Below are 20,479 nucleotides of genomic sequence, written 5' to 3' on the forward strand. Positions count from 1 at the left end.
ATAGCACGGAAGCGGCGGAAATGTGTAAACGAGGCAAGACGACTTCTGGCTGGCGCTTGAGCGCCGATGTTGGGGGTGTATCTGAGCGTAAGCCGATATGATAGCCCAAGGAAGTTGCTAAAAGTCCGTGTTGAATTAGTTCATTAAAAAACTTACTCCCAGCGTCAATTGAAATTATAGAATGGTTAAAAAAGACTATACATCAAATTCCTAATGCATCTGGTTTTATTTTTCTTGGCTCTTGTTTATTTTAGGCCTTTTAGTTCGTTAGGGTTTGTAATTTCTTAGTCATTTTCTTTTCAAATTGATTTTCATTTTTTACTTACACCTAAAATATGTTATTTTTTTTTCCCCAAATTCTTATTTGATATGATGCTTTACTTGCCGAAAACAACAAAACATCACAAAAAACACTGTAAATAAATATTTTTTATGTTAAACACATTTTTAAAAATAACATAGAGTATATAGAAATAAAAACATAAAAATAAAATAGAAATATTTAAATTCTATGTTATGTAAAGAATGCATCCTCCAAGAAGTACTGTCACTGATTGTATGACAATGATAACCGTTCGTTGCATTCGTTTAGAATTAATTCCCTTTTATCATTAAAGCCGAGAAACAATTTCCCGCAAGGCGTATATCTTGGAATATGTTTTTGGCTGGAGCCCGTTTATTGTTTTCTTAAAGAAGTCGTTCTACAGATAACGGCTGATCTGGATGATAAACATTTCCACCATGCAGTTATGCAACTGGGGTGAATTCAAGTATGCTTCGAAACGGAATAATTGTGCGTGTTTAACCTTGTGGAAAAATTAATGAGACGGAGATATGTTAACTTTGAAGGCCCATTTACAATAAAGCCCTTCGAAGGAACCATGCGTTGAACTGCGTGGTTATCGTTTTTTCTCATCCGCCGCACGCCAACTCGCGGGACGGTTCCATACAGCAACTCACCTCCGGTAAGCCGGAGTAGAGGACGCTTAGCTTGCCACCATGGATTACTTTTGTAGATCATGTCACTGGTGAAGACCTAGCGCGCTCTCTAAGTGAGCTGCAACGAGGTGCTCTAAATTCCTGCCCTTCCTTAGCCCACAAAATAAAACCTTGCCTACCGTGAACCTGCCGGATGAGCCTTCGCGGTGTGAAATTTATTTATGCGTTTATAAATTCTAATTTACGACCGCATCCAACGGCGGTGCGGTGTGACTTTTTTACCGTGCTACACCGAGCCACCGATCCCGATGGTAAGGTAAGGATCGACGGCTTAAAGGGTTAAGCTTTTCTTTCCAACCAGGGCTTTCCCGGAACGTCGAGAAATGGGCCAGTAACGGGCTTCCAGGTGCAGCAAAGTACGGTCCAGTACCGCCCTTTGTGGCGTCGCCCCCACCGTCCAATGGTGAGCAGATTAATAGTGACCTCTCTCCCTCCGGGTTTCGGTTGTCAAGCCGGGCGGTTGACATTACCCGCCGCACGGAAGCTGCACGGAATTGACTTCACGGTCGGTATTTATTACGTGTGCTAATCCGGCGACGGAAACGACGCCGCTCGGGGATCATTTTAAGCTCCCGGCAAACAAGGCATTACTAGGCACCCGCAGTTAGCGTTCGCCTTTGATGGCTCTGTTAAGGTTAAACCCCAGCACGAGCGGGTGGTAAAATTTTAATAAGATCGTCATAATGCCTAAATCTGGGGTTTTCTAGGAGGGTGAGGGCGAATAAAACATCACCACTTCTTCGTAGATAAACTAGTTGACGTTTTGGAACGATTCTTTCGGAGGAGAAGAATGTTTCGGTGGTGTCTTTACCACACCCCCTCACAGAAAATCGCACTGAGTCAATCCGGGGTGGCCAGAAGCGGTGAAGAAATCGAAACCCCAACCGCAGGCCACCGTGAACAACAAAGTGACTAATTAGCAAACGCTTACGGCATCACACCACCAACGACGACGACGAGAACGCTGACGAGGGACCACAAACCACTCGCCCATAAATCTCCCAACCGATCGCGGCTGAAAACCTCCCCGAAACGAGATGGGGCTGCCGGCACTCAGGGCTCGTCGGGCAAACAACCCATCAGGGGTGCTCGCACGCACCGGCCCAGTTCGTAGAAAATCGGTATATCGGTTCGAACAAGAGGCAAGATCCCGTCGCGCTGAGTCCGGAGATCAAAGTGGCGAACCATTGCCATTTCCATTCTACCGAGCCGACTGCAACGACAGCGGCGGCCAAGGGAAGGGAAACCGTTCAACTAGTTCTATGCTGTGTCAATAGCTCGGGCCTCCGAGCATGCGATTGGCCGGTGGAGTGTTTAAATTATGACTAATCCCGATCGAAGTAACTCGCCGACCGCAGGGGAAGGTTTCTCGCGTTTGTCTCCGTTGCAGGAGTTGGGCGGGCGGAAGCGGTGAAACGGAAAGTGCACCACACCTGTACATAATGGACACCGTGTCCCAGGGCCCATTATGCTCCGGGACTTCCACGGTCAGCCTTCCATCCGTCTGGCCGGCGTAAACACTACACCCGCCGTGATCCTTGAACGCACCACAGCTGTGTGGACACTTGATGTTTGCGCAGCATATAATGTTGCCGACCGGGCCAGCCGATAAAGGAATGAAAAAGCACCCCTCGACAGTAACGGCCTGCCCGTCAGAGATCGATGCCGTGAGAAAAACTTCATACGCCGTTCGCCCGGACCCGGGAGTCCCTCGGGGGGATTTCGAACTTGCTTGGACTTTGCCCGTCCGTTTTGTTGGCGCGCGCTCGATTAGTCACTGACAGCGTGGTCTCTCGTCTCGCGTGTCCGCCGAGCTGGAAAGTCAACATGGCGGACGGCGCAGTTGACAAGCTCCCGGGACAACGACGACCACGACGACGACAGGGTTGATTTCACCGACACCGAAGACAGCTCTCGTGAGGGTTGAAGTGTCGCATCCATAATCAAACACGCGGCTCCAAACACAAACACCAACACACATACACATTTCGATGGGGCCGTGGAGGCGTTGTTATGGTTTTTCGCCATCAAGGTGATGATAATCTTCTCGCCTCAAGTGGCCCCCATCGGTGCAGCGAGGGTCAGAGCCGAAGGCAGACGCGACAATGGCAAACCACAACAACGCGTGCGTGCGTGCGTGCGCAAACGGTCGTGATCGCTCGAGTGGGGAAAGCTAATCGAGTGTGAAATCGCCCGCGCGGTGGAATGTTAATCATCGCCAACAAAGTTTATTCGGAGATGTTGGGCGGAATAATGTTTCGATGGCAATGATCTTTCTCGCCACCCATTTTTCTGCGTTCGGTTTCGGGAAGCTATAGCATGCACGCGATAGTTAAATAGCATTTTCTTAAAAAATAAACTCGTGGATCTACGGGTGTCTAATGAAAATTTTAAAAAATCTACTTCGTTATAAAAATGACGTAAACAAAACTCTTTCCAGCTAGCAAAAGCAGTAAATATGATTAACCAATAAAAACTATTTGTTGAAAAAATTAAAAGGGGAAGAAACAGAAAATGTTTCGTGTTGCAAAGGAATTAAAATGTTATGAATATCTGCACTATATTTTCAGCTGTTTTTTTATCATTTGTGTTGAAGTGAAAATTTTAATTCACTTTTGTATATCTATTATATTTCATCATTATATTTTCGTTTGAACATAATTTTCTTTCTGATGAAAGGCGAATGAAATTGAAGAATCAAAATTGAAATATACACGACCGAAGATATCAACGGTTCGTTTGTAAAAGTCGTGTTACATATAGTACGCCTGAATGTATGCAACAGAAGCTACACCACAAGCGTAACGTCTAGTAACGGGCCGTGGAAACAACAAAGGAAAATGGAATTGATTTCAAAATAATTCATCCGTTTACTTAAACTACATTAAATTAACAATCGACGTTACTTCTCCTTCATCAGGTTGAGACGTGTCTTTAACCTTTTGTTGTAATGTAAAAAAATGTAATTTTTGTTAAATACAGCAAAAACCCCTTCAAAAGCGCAATATTGCACTGCGCTCGTGGAAAAACAAAATTGCGGGTCTTAAGCATTCAAATTCATTATTCCGGTAATGAATGCGCTCAATAACGGTCGTGGATTAGTTTTGTTCGATTTTAGAACCACATGACACGGGTAGAAAAAAAAGGAAATCCCATGGCACACCCGCCAGCCATTGCGTTATTGTACGAATCATAATCCAATATGCTCCAAGGTCTGACGGAGCTAGCTGTGAATGCCTCTGAGCCAAAATACAAAATGCAATCCCCAAACGAAACGAAAATGATTAATTGGCACGTCAAGGAGTACCGGTGGAGGATAGAGTGTTTGAGTTCTCCACTCAAAGACCGATGGTTGAAGTTGAACCGACTTACCTTGTCATGACTTTCTTCCAGCTCGATGATTCTAAACTCAAGCAGCTCATTCTGTTCGCGCAATTCGTGCGTTTCCTTCAGAAGATCCTCCTCCCGCTGCATCAGATGGTTGATCCTTTCATTTAGTTTCGTCTGCTCTCGTGTCGCCTGTGTTGCCTGGTAGGAAGGACGAGCAAGAGTGTGTTATTTACAAAGGAACGGAATGTTTTTATTTTACCTCGCTTTATGTTGCCTCATATAGATAATTATCCTAATCATTTTTATATAGTATTGACACATTTAATTTTATACAGTATTGACACAATCAATTAAATTTGTCCATATGTTTTTAATAGCAGAGCTTTTTAAAAGTATCGGAAAAATATAGAGTATTACGATGTTGACGAACAAAGTATTACATCCAAATTAACCTTCCGATAACATTCATTATTGAAAGACTGCAAAACAAACTTCATTAATTGTATAGAAACGTCACGTACAAACAACGAATGGATCCCATTCTTACTCATGTCTTATAAAACAGCAGAACAGCTTGGTATTTTCGTTTCCTCCAACGTACCTTAACGAGATCCTGTTCCAACTGGTCGATCTTCGCTTTGGCCGCCGTATAATCCCGGCTGAGACTATCGTTGAGCCGCTGCAGCTCGTCCAGCTCCTGCTTGAACCGTTCCAGCTTGGCGCTGCCCTCGCCATTCGACCCGCCATTCGGCCGAACATTCCAGGGATCGTCGTCCGGCGAGTCGCCGGTGAAGCTGTTCGGCTGCGGACTCATCGAGGACAGGGCGGAGTCCGCGTCGGACGTCGATTCAAGCGACACCTGTTCCGGTTCCGTTGATGTTTTCGCTGCTTCCGCCGCTCGATGGTAGGGCAGGTGCTGGGGGGCCTGTCGCTCTCCCACGATCTGGCGTAGTCGTTTCGAGTCTATTACTACACTACTGGCACCACTGTTGTCGTGGCTGTGAGCTTCCATGGTTCGTTTGCATAATTCGTACGGCTAGAATTGGAAGATGAAAACCGAAAGTAAACCCAGAGGCAAACGACGTCATCGTGCCCGCCGCGTACTTACCAGCGTTGGCCGTTGAGCCTCATCGTCGTTGCCGTACGTCGTTGTATCTATCGCTAATTCTACGTTCTCTACCTGTGCTACTAGAGCGTTCCGAGTCGTTTGACAGTCGCTGTAGTCAAAGCTGCTCGACGCAACTTCCGCTGCCGGGACCGCTGGGAAGGAGGAGCTCGTCGTTGTCGCCGTCGTCGTCGTTGCCGTGACGATTGTCAACTCCAGAGATTCTTTCGTGTCCAGCTGTTCGTAATCTTCGTTGACGGATTGGATGCTGTGGTTGCTGTTGCTCTTGCTGATGGTTCCGCTACATGGTTCTGTCTCACGCAATTTTCGCATCTGCCGAAGAAAATTCGCAAACGGAAACGAAAAAAGAACGTTAAAACTGTTTTCGCATAAAAACGTCGACGCGCTCGTATTTCGTTCTGCGCCGGTCGGCTTCAGATTGGCCATAAGATTATCCCCACGGTCCACAGAGCGTAGCTGATGTCGTCAAGGGAAGCACAAAAAAACAAAACCCACAAAACATAAACCTGCTCCAGATTGTGCTGTCCAATCGTGCCAGATCTCGCAGGTTTGCATTTTAGGCCGAGAGAAACAAAACGATCTTTGCAACCAACAATAAAAGAACGTCCTCACCAGAAATGGAACGCATGGAACGACTGATGAACCCTTAAGCGTAGTACGATGTTAACAAATTCAAGACATGTTTAGATACAGACAGTGAAATTAATTTGAATGTTTCTAGCAAACCAAGACGAAAGCTGATCTATTAAAAAAAATGAGAACGTTCACCTGGCGATTTATTTTCCGGACTTCTCAAATGTTTTCCTCCATAAATTTAAAATATATTTTAACTATTTTACAAAATTTGGAATCCAACGTAAAAACAGTAGAGTCAGTCAACAAATAAATAAAAATTCTACTCTTTTAAGCCAACACAACAGTAATAGGAAATATCGAAGTTTTGAAATAAATGTGAAAACAAAAACAAAGGTTAGAAAAAATAAATGGTTGGATAAAATTTTTGCGACATATTTGGAGATGTTATTTACATGGGGTCTTTAAGGGGTTAAACGACAGAAACGGTGAACTTTTGATCACACAGCTTCAAACAGGTCAATTGAGTGCAAATGTAAATGCATAAACGGACTGTTGTCACCGTTCCATCAACTGCCTGGAAAGTGATGGCGATTATGCGTTTATGTTACCATTTTTTTACCAACATTTCCTTAAGTTGACTCATCACCGTTTCTTACTGCTCAATCTCTTACCATGCGTTTTTCTACTTTTCTTCCTTACACAATGCATGTGAACCGGTTTGGATTTCGATTTTCCCTTTGAAATATAGCCGAACCATTCTTTGCACGTGCTACAGCGAGCCACTTTACCGCGGAAGGCGCATCTTGGTCAGAAAGCAATCTTTCCTAAGTGCTGCTGAGCGGTACATTTATGCTGCCTTGCGTGGGGGTTGAGTGAGCGGGTGTCCATCTATGCTCGCTCGATGCTTCGTCTGGCGTTGGTGCTTTACTCTTTTCGAGGCAACAACGATGGTTTCCCTTCGGAACAGTATTGCCGCGTACGATTGAAGGGAAATAGCCACCCGCACCGGCGTCCTAAGCGCCTTTATGTAAGCGCTCCACGATCGTAATGATGTCGATTGCGAGCCCTCATTCCCGCGTACGGCTCGGTTCGCTAAATCCACGCCATCTCGTGCGATTTCCGAACCCCAAGCGGGCAATTTCTTCGACCCTTTGCCGCGATCTATATTGCGCGTGGCGCGGGAAGCAACGATAAAAGATTGCATGACCACTGGCCCGATCCTGATCCGCCGTCCCATTCCCTTGATTCCCGCTCGGATCGGGTTCGGACGGCGCGCAGGTCACCGGCCGGGGGAAAGCCCAACGCAGTCCGGAGTGAAATGGAGAGCGTCGAAAAGGAAAATTGAACTCCTTTTTCAGCGGTGGTGCGGAGGGATCGGGAGTGTTTTGAGCAGGTTCACAAGCGTTCACCCGGCGGCTCCCGAGAGACGTCCCGGGACAACCGAGAGTGAAAGTTGTGTGGGCAGTTTGCAATTTCGACTGCATAAATTAGGCTCCCTTTCGGAGGGCCTTCCCCGGTTGGCGGCGGGGAGGCTGACGACGCGGGCATCCATTTAAATGAACAGAAACATGATTTATTTTCCACATGAGAAGCACTTCGGTGCTACTTGACCAAAGCCGTGCCATTCGATTACCCAACGCGGCATCGGTTTTGCCAACGACATCATCGTCATCGGTTTTGGGAAGATTTATTTGTGCGATTAAACGAACCGAGCCGGAGACGATGTTTAATTTACAGAGCGGGCCTTCAATTCATCCACCATCATCCGCGGTTCATAAATTTTGCAAATTTCAAGAGCTCTTCAGGCTTCAGACATCCTTCTCAATGGGCACATTCGGCTTAGAAATAACCACTCCAAGTCATCGCTTCTCCGCTTGATTCCCATTAACCCCTGGTGGCCGGTGCGGTCAAAGTTTCACCACCTTTCCTTTCTCCCAGGCGAGCACAAACGCTAAACGATTGTCTCGCGATATCAAGAAATGGAAAACCCCACCGGTTCGGGGGAAACGCTGCTTAGCGATATCGCATCACCACAAACCCCCTTACGCAACCGCCAATAATTTCTAAATAGTTGAAAACAGAGATAACAACAGGGAGGGGGGAGGGGGCAATCGATGTCCACATTCGAGTCCCGGTGGGTAATTGGGAGAATGAGGGATCATAAATAGAAGAAAGGAGCTAACATCATAATTGCAATCTTTCCCCTTATACCGCCACATTAAATCATGCATGTTTCAATCTCATTCGATACAACATCGTCACAATATCGGTACACACACACACACAAGCTATTGCAAAAAAAGAAGCACTTCCACCTAAAATGGTCCCGCATACTATCGTTATCGCAAGCGCGAGGAAGCTTCGACGCACGTTTCCCATAAATCACTTTCTTCCGTGGCGGGCGACTTGTGCGGTACCGCAAGCGACGAACCTAACCGTACGCCGGGTCGGTGAAAAAAGTGAAAAGCATCGCGGTACTCGAGGGTTTGGATGTTAGTTGGTGTGTGAATCTGTATGCGACACAGGGTAATAGAAGCAGAGGAGCTTTCGATTCGAGCCGGGTGTATTTTTATCGTTTTTTAAGCCGGTTCAATGCGTCTCACGTGGCGTTGGAAATAAAGAAAACGGCGTTCGGCTGCGTCCCGCGCGGTACCGGAGGGATGTTATTCGGTAATTTCGTACTATTATCCCCGTACCGGTTCCGTGCGCAACATCCACACAGTCATGTACAGGGGATGGGACTTGCAGGAGGCGCTGCAAATTCCACGTCCCTTGAGATCGTCGCCTGTTTTCAGCATTACCCGGCGTGTACCCAAGCTCGTGTAACAACATTTGTAGAGAGCATTAGCGAAGCATGGCGTTTTGATTGGTGTGAGGAGAGTTATAGCATCACCAAATTAATATCTCATGGAGATTTGTAGCTAACAAGTAAAAAAACATCAAAACTATATTTTGTTGAGTTAGTTTGGTATTAGTTGAAATATAAATGTGTGTGACCCAGGATTTTCTAAAATCTGAACTACCCTTAATACATTAGGAACAATGACGCTCCACAAATAACGCAAAATTTATTTATTTTTAGTACGCTTTCTTTTCCAATGCAAACATCTTAAACGCTACCCTGTAGTCTCATTATTTTTCACGCCCATAATATTCTTCAACTATGAATAATCGATCGTGCAATCTTTTCTCACCTTCACCAAAGCAGCTTCCTTTAGCACAAAAAAGGGAAAAACAAACGCTTAAAATAGCCTCAGCCCGACAACCTTTTCCCACTAATGGGCCCACACCTAGGCCATTGTAATTATATCACGTTTCGCTCGGCGCAGTAATTGCATCGATCATCGCACTTAAACTGTCGCTGGGATCGTGAACCGAGAACCGATCCACTGGCTCGAGCGAGACATAAAGAAGGACAGCAAAATACCCCGTTCCCGAAAGTGAGCGGACGTTATGACGGGTTCGTCGTCATCGAGAGATGTCGAACAAATCCCTCCGTTTCTCGATGCGGTGTATGCGCTACCACCGTTTACTGACAGTTCCGTTCCGATGGGGGTTCATCATTCTGCGCAACAATTGTTGTGTTTCTGGTCAAACGTTCAAAGGAATCACAAGCAATAGGTGATGCAATGTTTTTCGGCAGCCTTGTCATCGACGACGTATCGACAGCCCAAGTCAAAGGGTAGACGTAGCATATCCAAAACATCAGCTGAACTGTGGATCTCAAGAACATGTGTGGGCACCTTATTGAAATGTAGATGATCGTTCAAACACCGAGAAAAAAAACACCCCTACGCTTACAGCAAAATATTTTTGTTTCGTTCGAGAAGCACCCTTGAGGCGGTTTCAGCTACCGAGTACATTTTTGTCGTGGGAAAAACCAAAGAACACGGACTTGCTAACAGTAGCCCACTGTCCAACAGCCTCTCGCAAGCTCCATTCCGAAGGGTCATCCAGCGGAGAAAACCAATCCTTGTTGACCCTTCATTTCGAGCACTTTGCACTGCTTCGCACTCGGCCCTCCAAAAGCCACTTTACTTTCACTGCACGCCGCGAAGAAGAAGATGCTACAAGGAAAAGCGAGAGTTTATAAAGGCACAGGTCACATGCCATGCCGCAATTGACACGAAAGCTATCGCCCTGCACGGTGCCGACCATTGACGCAATCGGTCCGAAACGGGCCGGTTTGATCGTTACGCAACGCGGAACACGCTTGCCGAGCCCCGATCGGGGCTCCAATATCATCTTCTGGAGCAGCTCGCCACTTTCGCGGCTTATTCTGGCTAAGCCGAAATCCATCCCTTCGGCTCCGGTGGATGGGATTCGGTTCGTCCGTGATTTAATCTTTCCGTGGACCAATGACCACTGCCGATGAAGCGATAGGACGATGACCGATCGACCGAGTGAGTGTATGTTCGTCACGCAAAAATTCCAAGCGGAAATGGCTTCCGCAACCACCTCCCTCCTGTCGGGGAGGGGAAATGTTTGGCCACAGGGTTTAAAGTCTCTAACTAACTCCCCCTAAGGCTAAGCTGGGTGTGTTGTGTTTTCCTCCCCTGATTCTCTCCCTCTGCTTTGACTCTCTCTCTTCCCGCACCGCACGACCGAGGGCGGGAAATGACCGCACGGCGAAAAGCGGAACGGAACTGCAAAATTGCACCGAAAGGTGCGCGAGCGAAAGATCGATCACGTTTCAATAAATGGAACGGTGATCACGCGCTTTGCGATTTGCTTTTAAATGGCGAATCTGTCCGAGCGAGAAAAATGGACCATCCAGCGAAGGGCGAGGGAAGGGATGGGGCGGCGAAATGACTACATGGACATTCGGTCGCAAAAGTATCGGTCATATTTTTGTTTTACACAAGGCCTTCGCCTTTCCTTTGGCTTTGGGCTTCGGGTTGGTGTGGGGTTGTGATTTATTCTCCACTGGCTTTTCATTTCATATTTTTCTCTCACTGCTGGTGTGTGTGTGTGTTTTTTTTCTTCGTTTGCAACGGCAAAGGTGCATAATTTATGCGAGCGCTTAATCGAGTTCGTGTCCGAGGGAGTTTACATTAGCTCATTTCCTGTACGACAGCTAGAAACCGCGCGGATGACCTGGGTGTAATAAATTGGCAGGGAATCTTGTTTGGGTTTTGAAACAATCTAGAGCAGTTTAATATTCCTCGAAATTGATTTAAAGTTGTTAGAGGTCGAATAGATTGATGAAACAACGCGATACAGCTAAGATGATGCGGAAATTATATTTGTTAACCTTTTATATGAATCATTCTTTTGAAATTTGTTTCTACAAAATAGAACAAATTTGTTTGTAACATGAACTATTGAAGAAAATAATATTTGAAACATGATTCAAAAATAATTTCAAAAATTGATAGTTTTAGCTTATTTGGTTTCGAGGTAACCATACAATAATTACCCAAAACCATTTTCCATACAAATACTTCAATTTAGATTTGTTTTTATCTATCTGGCATGGTTCGTTTATAATTCCTTTAAACAATTAAGGGACATTATTTTCACACACATAATCTATTACTTTGAAGAGGCATCTTATTATTTGATTTTTCAATAAAAATTAAACATTTTAATGTAAATAAATTTAAGCATCTTGAACTAATACGTAATTAAAGTACCTTTTAACATCGTTAAGAAACTTAGCTTGTCAGTTTAATTTCTACCTCATTTTAATACTCCGCAACAGTCCCACCAACCCCCTCAAAGAAGGTAGCTTTCCCGGCCCCATTCATTCAGATTCGTCTCAGCAGCTCGGGAAATCGTGCGCCACGAAAACAAGCGAAGTCATTATCAAATGGTCACATGACAATCGGGTATAATTTTCCACGATTCCGATTGGAGCTGGAAAGGAAACGGTCGTGCGGGGGACAACAAAACGATCAATTTAAAAATGTTCGCTGACCAGCCGGAGGACCGGGTAAATTTTCCGCTTTTTCCACGAACCATTTGGGCGGGAAAAGCGATCGCACGTGCTCGCCCGATGGTGTCATTTCCGAGCACGCGCCCCAAAACGGAAGTACACATTTTGTCACACTCGTGTAGAGATTTCCTCAAATAGCGTTTTGTGTTTCGTGGTTTGTGAAATTCGTGTTTTAACTTCTTCTTTACGCTTGCTGGATAGTTTCTTGACCCGCCTGAATGTTTGTACAACTGGCCCTTGGTGGGCGCAAGCGGTAAACGAGTGTTTGTCGAACGGGTACACTCCCTTATTCGTATGCATTTATTCCTCGTTCAAACCTAGTCTTCGTTTATTTTAAACCTACCTATTTACCTACGACAAGGTGCATGCGCTTATGCAACCTAGTGTGTGCCACAGCACACTTTCATCATCTCAAAACATTGACACCCGAAGTTTTGACGGCGGCATGTTAAGCACGAAAACGTATCCATGCGTAGCAACTGCCGAATTGTGGCCGCACATTTGACGACGGGCTGGCATGTGACAGGCGGGTTATCGGGGAAAAAACTGGCCCGAATTCGATAACCGAACCCTCTGCCACCTGCTGCTGGCTTACCGTCGGTGGCTCGCTTCCTTCTTCCTTCCTCGCGGTTTATCTCGCACAGCGTTCGTACTTTACATCATCCCACTTTCACTACGAACCGACGGGCTCCCCGACGGGCTGTCACTTTCGCGAGCAAAGTCTTCGAAACTGACCTTTTCCTTCGTTCTCCCTGCGTTGCCGATCGCATGCCAAACGCCCGGCACCAAGAGAACGGACGTCTCCTGACCTCTCGAGCCAAGGGTTATTTCGTGTGCGAACAACTTTTGACACAAATGGCTGACGCGGATAACTTAGCCATCATCCACTTTCGGCTGGAGGAACAAAAACCAACCCCATCAAGACCTTCCACAGGAAGTTTTTCTTGATTTTCGGAAACACGAACTACTCTGCAAAAGGGTCATTCGACTCCGGTTCTATCAAAAGCGTTCATTGTTTTTGGCTAATTTTGACAGCCATTTGTTGGGGTAGCCATCCACTTCGGTGCGTCTTTGGTGCGACTCCTCCCGCTGCTATACGATTTCTATGCTGCCTTTCTAACACACACACACACCCGTTGGCACCCTTTTGCTCATGTGGGATGACATAATCCCACGCTGGGGGCTGGCGGAAAACATATTTTCTGCGCCAAAATCTCCAGCGCGAACCGAAAATCCCTGAGCTGACATGTGCAGCCGGGCGTGGAGTGTGACGGGCGGTGCCAAAGGCGAACAACACGCACGCAGTAACGCTCGCAAATTGCTTTCACCCTTCGTTTTTGCATGGCCTTTTCCTGTGGTGTAATCGGGGTCGCATGTAGGGCCGCTGCTCTGCCAAAAAAGTATTTAAAGCGGGTTTCGCGAAGGATGGAAATAATAATAAAAATCATAATCCGGGAGTTTCCAAAAATATTGTGTTAAACATTCTTTCGATATTTAGTATCAAACCTTGAAATTAATTTAGCATTGCATTGAAGAAAAGGTTCTACTTTTATAATGATACCCAAATGACCTATTGTTTCATTTTTGAAAGTGAAGTTGATCTACGGGCAATTTTTCAAGCTGGTGAAACCTCAACCGTATGCCATGTTCCAATTATTCTTTAATTGAATTCAATAAATTATAAATTCCCGCCAAAACCTTGAGCTTGTGTGAACTATCTGAGAGGGGTAAAGTACGTGTAACATTGTCAAACGAATATAAAAATAAACCCCTTCTATTCGGGTCAATGGGAACAGGCTGCTTTTCCACTCCCAAGCGGCGAATCGTTGCGCGTTAATCGACGACCGCCGCCATTTGCTAATATTTTTGGTCAATCAATTGGTCAATTATCCAAATTGCTAACCTACTCGCGGCCATCTACGGCGCGAGCACCGCTCAAGTGCGTTGCGTTGAAACTGCATCGTCCTCCGGTGCGCGGTCTTTGTGCTTTAAATTTAGCACACGCCGTGCTGAAAGCGACCGTTTGACTTTATCGACTAATTAGCTAACGCGCAAGACGCGAACGGGTTCTCAGTGGGTAAGGGGATGGAGGGGGTGAGGGTTGGCTGAGGTCCGTGTAAAACCTAACGGCCGCTCGGTAATGAATATGATGATGATGGCCGATGGTCGATGAAGGCGGTGAGTAGGCCGATGGTGCATAAGTAAAATAGCCATCACTCATCGACCCCCGGCGGGCCGCAATCGTGCTTTCATCTAGCTTTCGTGGCTTCCCTCCAAATCTGAGATCAACCTGAAGCGGCACCCGAAAGGGCCACGGGTACGCGGACCGCTACCGAAGCACCCGCGAGCCGCCACCGCTTTCGATTGTAATTAAACAGCAATAAATGTTGGATGTTTCGTTGATCTGGCCTATCTGGCCAGAGGAGTTCCGGGCGGCTATTAGGTGGCTGACCAGCAGGCTCAGCGACTTTTCCTTCGCACAGCCCATTTCCACTTGGCGCACCGTCGAAGGAAGCATCGGTGTGGGCATAACTTTACAGCCCGCTCCGTTCGTCCCGTCTAACGGGTGATGAATGCTTTTTAATTAAATTACCAACTTAAAACGGGCGCCCGGGGGAATCATCATCAACATCACCATGGGAACACACGGGTGAGCACTTGTTTTTCCAAAGCACCGGGTTACCATCACCCCCCTCAAAACGGTAGTGGGAATGCGCGGGAAAGTGCGGCTGTCAAATTTGCCCCAAACCGGAAGGAAAGGAAGGCTGGCGGCACGTGGCGCGGATTGCATCGGAACTCGCTGCACCGGTTCAGTCGGCGAACCGGTTGCAGCAGCATAACGACTCAGCGGTCCGGACAGCAGTCATGCGAGACGGTTACCTAACGCCCCGCTTGGACATAAATTATTCCAAATCGTTTCAAAACGGTCCGCCTCAAACGGGGGTTAGGATAGTTTGAAGCTGGTAACTGATCGATAAATTAAACACACACAAAAACGCACTCAAGCCCTGAAGGGTATCGATTTCCAAAAATGTGACAATGAGTCAAATAAAACGAAAACGAAACTGAAAACCCTCGGCCTATCGGTCGTAATTTGTGATGACAATCAGTCCCCGGAGGCGGGATGCCAGCCAGCGACGGCCCGGAAGGGGGCGAGGACGACAATTAATTAGTTTTCCACCCCAAGACACCCCCCCCTCGTTGGGGTTTGGTGGTTTTCGTTTCGTGGGGAGACCCACTTCACACGCGGTAGCCCTTTTTCCTGCCCAGGCTTGTTGGTGGCGCTGCAGGTGCATACGGAGCGCCACAGGGAGAACCATAAACCATAAACCCGATGTTGATCTGGGATTGAAATGTTGTGCGATGCGTTTGTGGTGATGTTTTTTTTTTTTGGCTCGTTGGAATTTATTCGTGCGTGTGTGTACGATTTTTTAATAGCACTAATTTTCCAACCGCGCCATGATGCAATCGGTGAAAGGAAGCTGTTTAAAGTGGCCTCCTATCTGCCGGGCGGCCACCGGCGAGTGATGAGTATTTAATTTAGGATTATGATGTTATCGGAAAATGCTTATGAGACGCGCTTATGGGCCAGTGAAAAGGAAAAATTTGGATCATTCACTTACAACATTATGTGAACTGAACCCTTGAAAGATGTAAGATAAATTAAAAATATTGTGCTATACATTCAGATAAAACAACCGAATCTTACTACGGCACGATTTAGATTGACTAAATAAGGTACATTTTTTAATTTGTTCCAATTTCGAATCAACTGGATCAAACTGCTTTTATAGTCTGTTGTTTTGGAATTGTGAGCGGGCAAACGAATGTCAAAGATGACCAAAAGTCGTTCAAACAATGTTTAGCCTTCACTTTTTTTAAGTCCTGATCGACATCAGTTTTAGATCTTAATATTTAAATTTTTCTCATAGCAGAGATGGCGATATTGATATATTTTTGCAATTTTTAAAATAGAAGCAAAATATGCAAATTAAAGAAGAGTAGGTATATGCTAAACAAACGTAAGAATATTAGAAAAGAGATTGCTTACTATAAAATTGTTCAGGTATCACAAAATGAAGAAAATCCATTTACTAACAGTAATTATGACTAAACGTCAACGTTTTTGCAGAAATTATTGAAACTTCTAGCTTGAAACAAGGCAACAAAATTTACCTTAAAGATACAGCAATTCAAGTCTTGGAGTTTTCGAACTTTGTTCACGGATGATATGACTATAGCAATTGTCAAATATTTTAATAATTGTTCCTCTTGGGTCAAGTTTGAGTCATTATTTTCCAATATGCAATCGATGAAGATTCTTGTTGCAACGTGAAGAAAATAATTGTGCATGTTTACTCGGCCAATGAAGCAATAATGGAGTAATTATCACAAAGCATCGAGCCAAACTACACCGATCATTTGATTTAGGTAAATCATCCCCCGAAATTATCGGCTCATGATCGGCCTCGATGACTACTTGATTCCGCGAGTCCGCCTAATAGCTCTCGGTGGAAGATTATTCAATTATAAATTTCCACAAGTACCGAGTGATGTGTCTACGAGTCGCTGGCCAGGTGCGTTGGCCAAGAATTGCACCGTGAAGATGCGCCATACACACTCTCTGCGGTTCCAGCTGGAAAGTCCCGCAGCATCCTCTGCCCCGAAGGCAGTCGCGGATTAGTTGTGTAACGGCCGGCGTTCGCTCGTAGATGCTTGCGATCGTTTGCACCTAATCGTGCGTGCCATCAGCTGGATGCGATTCGATACGGATCATCGTCACAGTTCCTGCGTCACGAGCCAAACTGGGAGATGGGAAAGGCTGGGGGATTGGCAAAATTGGCCACATTATTTAACCATCGGGTCGCGCGCTCGGTAAAACCAATCGAGCCTGCGGGAGCCTCGTTCTGCGATCTGATCGCTTTGGTCATCGAAACCTCTCGAGCTCAAGCACGAGCAGCTCCGATCGGAGGCTCCGATTGCGACCATCGTAGTTTAGCAATCGCAAAGAGGTGCTTAGAGGTGAATCCCACTCTTGGGCAGTCTAGGGAGAGTACGAGACACCTGCGTGGATGTGTGGCTGTTAACCCGGTTTCGGGTGGCTGCACTCGACTCACCGAAATGAAAACCCTTTCCAGCGATTCGTTGCACCGTGAAACAAATTTACGACGATCGAGCTAAGGTGGGCAGCTGGGCGTAATCTAATTAGAAAGAAATGAAATGCGATGCGGCGCGCCGGTTTATGCGGGCAGCCGGCCGCAAAACCATCCCCGGCTCGTTGCATCGAATTCTTCAGCCCACAGCAGCATAATTGGGCTACTTGATTTGATTGTTTACCGGTGTATCTTTTACACCGTGCAAGAGATACCACCGTGTGTTCGTACAAAATCCACACCGGTACGAAAACAAACCGCGCCTCCAAGCAATGCTTACTTTGTTGCACGAGTGTTGTTTGGAAATCAATTTTCTTTTTCGCCACCTTAGATAAATGTGTTGCATGTTTTCATTTCAGCGATGCAAAAATGGCAGGGGAGTCAAAGAAAACAACAAACGCATCGAAACACGAGAGTGTTATTAGATTTGTGATTTGAACATTATAAAGTGTCTTTTTAAGCAAAAAGAAACAACGTGAGGAACAGATACACTGAAAACCTAAAACGAACTCTACAATAACTACACCGCTCAACATAATGCGTTTAATTGGTTAGAGTTTCAATGCATATGACCAAATAAAAGCATTCCAATAAACTAGTTGATCTAAACATACGTACTGAGTTGTAAAATTTGGAAGGAGTTTACTGATGTAAGCTCTGACACTGATGAATGAAGAATTCAATGCAAATAATCTGGATTGGCTAAAGTCATGTAAAATGTTAACTTTTTTGCAAACAATGCCATCCAATACGCCCACGGACTGGACTCCATTAAAAGAAAAACCTAGACCTACATTTCCAACTATGATAGCAAGTGCATATCGGCTCACGTTGCAATCGTTCGCGCAATCGAAAGCAATCATCAAATGCACTAATAAACGCATCGAAGCGCATTGCTTCCCCGCTAGCCTACCGATTTCGAAGCCCATTTCATCGTCGGCTGCTGATCGAAAACCGACCGAGGAATGGAAAACACTGCATCACGCATACATTAATTGCCCTTTTTGATGCGGGTGTTTGACGCCATCGACATCGCCCTTAATTGTACTCGCAGAAGCACAACGAAATTGCAATGCTTTCACTCTCGTTTTCGGTTCGCTCCACTTTGGTGAAGAATGCGTGCGCCACACTTTGTTCGCCTGCGTTTCGAGGGGAAGAAATGCACTTGGCGCTTGAGTGGCGCAAGTTTGAAGCTAAGCGTCCATTTGCTTCGCGATTCTACAAACTTCTGCGTGTTTTTGCTAAGTGCACTGGATTTTTTCATCGCGAAACACGATCCATCAAAGAGAGGTGTTGAGAGTTCGAAAGATCAACTTTCTTTCAGTCAAGTCCTCGGATCACGATGACAAGATCCCCTATCCTCACCGGTGATTTATTTACTTACTCAGCTACCACAATTGCATGCCGTCCTCACGAACTCACCTGAAAGTGAAGGAAAAGACAAACGAAACAGACACGTTAGAAAATCTGTCGCGAATGAAAGTTTATTTGGTTTGCCGATGCAGCCGACCCGTGCACGTTGGTTGTGATTTACGCTTCTCAAGGATATCCAGTGTGATAATGCAAATCGAAATCCGGGGGTCAACGGGACGGGACCATCAATGCCACCGGCCGGATCGTTCCCTCAACGGGCCCGGCTTCATTCAGGTTGAACCGGCTTCGGAGGCAAGGTCCGAAAGGAAAACCTGCCGGTTGGAACCAGTTGTACGTTACATGCTGCACAAACTTGTTCAACACAACCGCACGGGTGGGCAAAAACAACAACTTCTCCGACGACGACGACGACGATGGTGGCGGCTTCGATGAAACGAAATTAGCATGCTTTCACCATCATCGCCGATCGTCACCGTCGCACGATGGGCCCGAACCGGGTGTTGGGGAAGGCAAAGTGAAATGGAATTACATATTCATTGCAACATGATTCGAGGGTGCATGATGCTCACCATGGCAGTGCGCTATGAGTTGTTGCCGATTGGCCGGAACCGTAGAAAATGCATAATTGATTGGCATTAGGTGCATCGATCGAAACGAGGAGGTTTTTAGTGCGAATGTGTTTGCCAATGGTTGGAAGAATGTATCGGGTGTTGTAAAACAACTTCATGTTTGTAATGATAGAGCATCCGAAGGAGCTTTACTGCGTGTCTATGCATTAGCATATCATATCATACCAAGAGCTGTTAATGCCGATTTCAATTCACATTTAAACCATGTGATTTATGATTTGAAATTGAAGAAACTCAGAAAAAATATCAAAACAAATAAAATTTAATGAAAACAGGTAGAGAAAAACAGGAAGTCACCAAAACCAGTATAATTGAACAATCATGAAGATAAATGGTCAAAAATGAACCGTTGAAAAAGTTAAGCTGAATTGTTTTTAAAAGTCAAGAGAAAAATGAGTAGCTAAAATAAAATTTGAAATTTTTGATAACTCAAGAATGATATGATTTTTTAAATATACAAAAAAATGAACTTCTTGCTAGTGAGTTACTTTTAAATTTCATTAGTTTGAAAAAATACTATCGCGTTTGTCAAATGCAGAAAATAATCTAAAGGTTTTTTTTGACTGTATCTTCACTGTAAAATTTACGACTTAGTTACGAAATTTATACTGTAAATAACGACTTATCACTTTACAAAACCATAAATCTTGAAATCGGTCTACAGTTCTTGAATCTCATAATCATATCTGCTCTAAAAACGTACTTTGTTTTATAAGTTGAGTAATTTGGGTTCACATTATGCCTTTGATGTATACATTTTTTTTCAGGGCAAATAAAAAAATTAAAAAGCATCTTTTGTTACAATGTTTATCGCAAATAAGCAAAAATGAGTAGTTTTTAGCCCCTAATAGTGGTCTTATTTAACTAATGATTGAACCGAGCTTTCTGAACAGCTTTGGAATGTATCCGCATTAGATTCTTTGCTCCGCCTAGAATACTTCCAAACCCAACTCATCAGTCATGGTCGCGCGTACGGATTCATTTATAATTTCTCCGCGGTGTAACTTCCTTTTATTGATTCTCGGAAAAAGCATCATAAATTCATCACCCATGACTTCAAACTCTTGCGCCTCGTTGGTTGTTTTATTTTTAGACCCCGAACCTCGAACAACACGCATAGCACATCTGTGACCGCGGCACGGAGGACCTTCATTAAAAGTTGCTCCTTGTAATGGCTTGAACTATCCAACTGGGCCGCACACACCGTCCACCAGCCGTTGGGTGTTGGAGGCGCGGGTTGGTTATCCATAAAACAAAGTAAAGGGTAACCGTGGGCAACAATGTTTGTTGACGTCCAGCCTCGTAGTGGCTTCGCTACGCTCCCAAGACGCGATGGCCGCAAAAGTCCCAGCGC

At 45.3% G+C, this 20,479-nt stretch overlaps 1 protein-coding gene across 1 annotated transcript in view; it reads right to left on the bottom strand.

The window, feature by feature from the left end:
* The window catches only part of LOC131271437 (CAP-Gly domain-containing linker protein 1), a 96,990-nt gene that overhangs the window by 8,850 nt on the left and 67,661 nt on the right, over nucleotides 1-20,479 (bottom strand). Inside the window, exons 6-8 of the mRNA XM_058272870.1 lie at nucleotides 5,438-5,767; nucleotides 4,931-5,365; nucleotides 4,372-4,527 (exon numbers count right to left, since the gene is read on the bottom strand). Of these exons, the coding sequence (XP_058128853.1) occupies nucleotides 4,372-4,527; nucleotides 4,931-5,365; nucleotides 5,438-5,767 (921 nt within the window). The remainder of the gene's footprint in view (nucleotides 1-4,371; nucleotides 4,528-4,930; nucleotides 5,366-5,437; nucleotides 5,768-20,479) is intronic.

This window comes from Anopheles coustani, chromosome 3 (genome assembly GCF_943734705.1).
Source record: "Anopheles coustani chromosome 3, idAnoCousDA_361_x.2, whole genome shotgun sequence".
Taxonomy (NCBI): Eukaryota; Metazoa; Arthropoda; class Insecta; order Diptera; family Culicidae; genus Anopheles; species Anopheles coustani.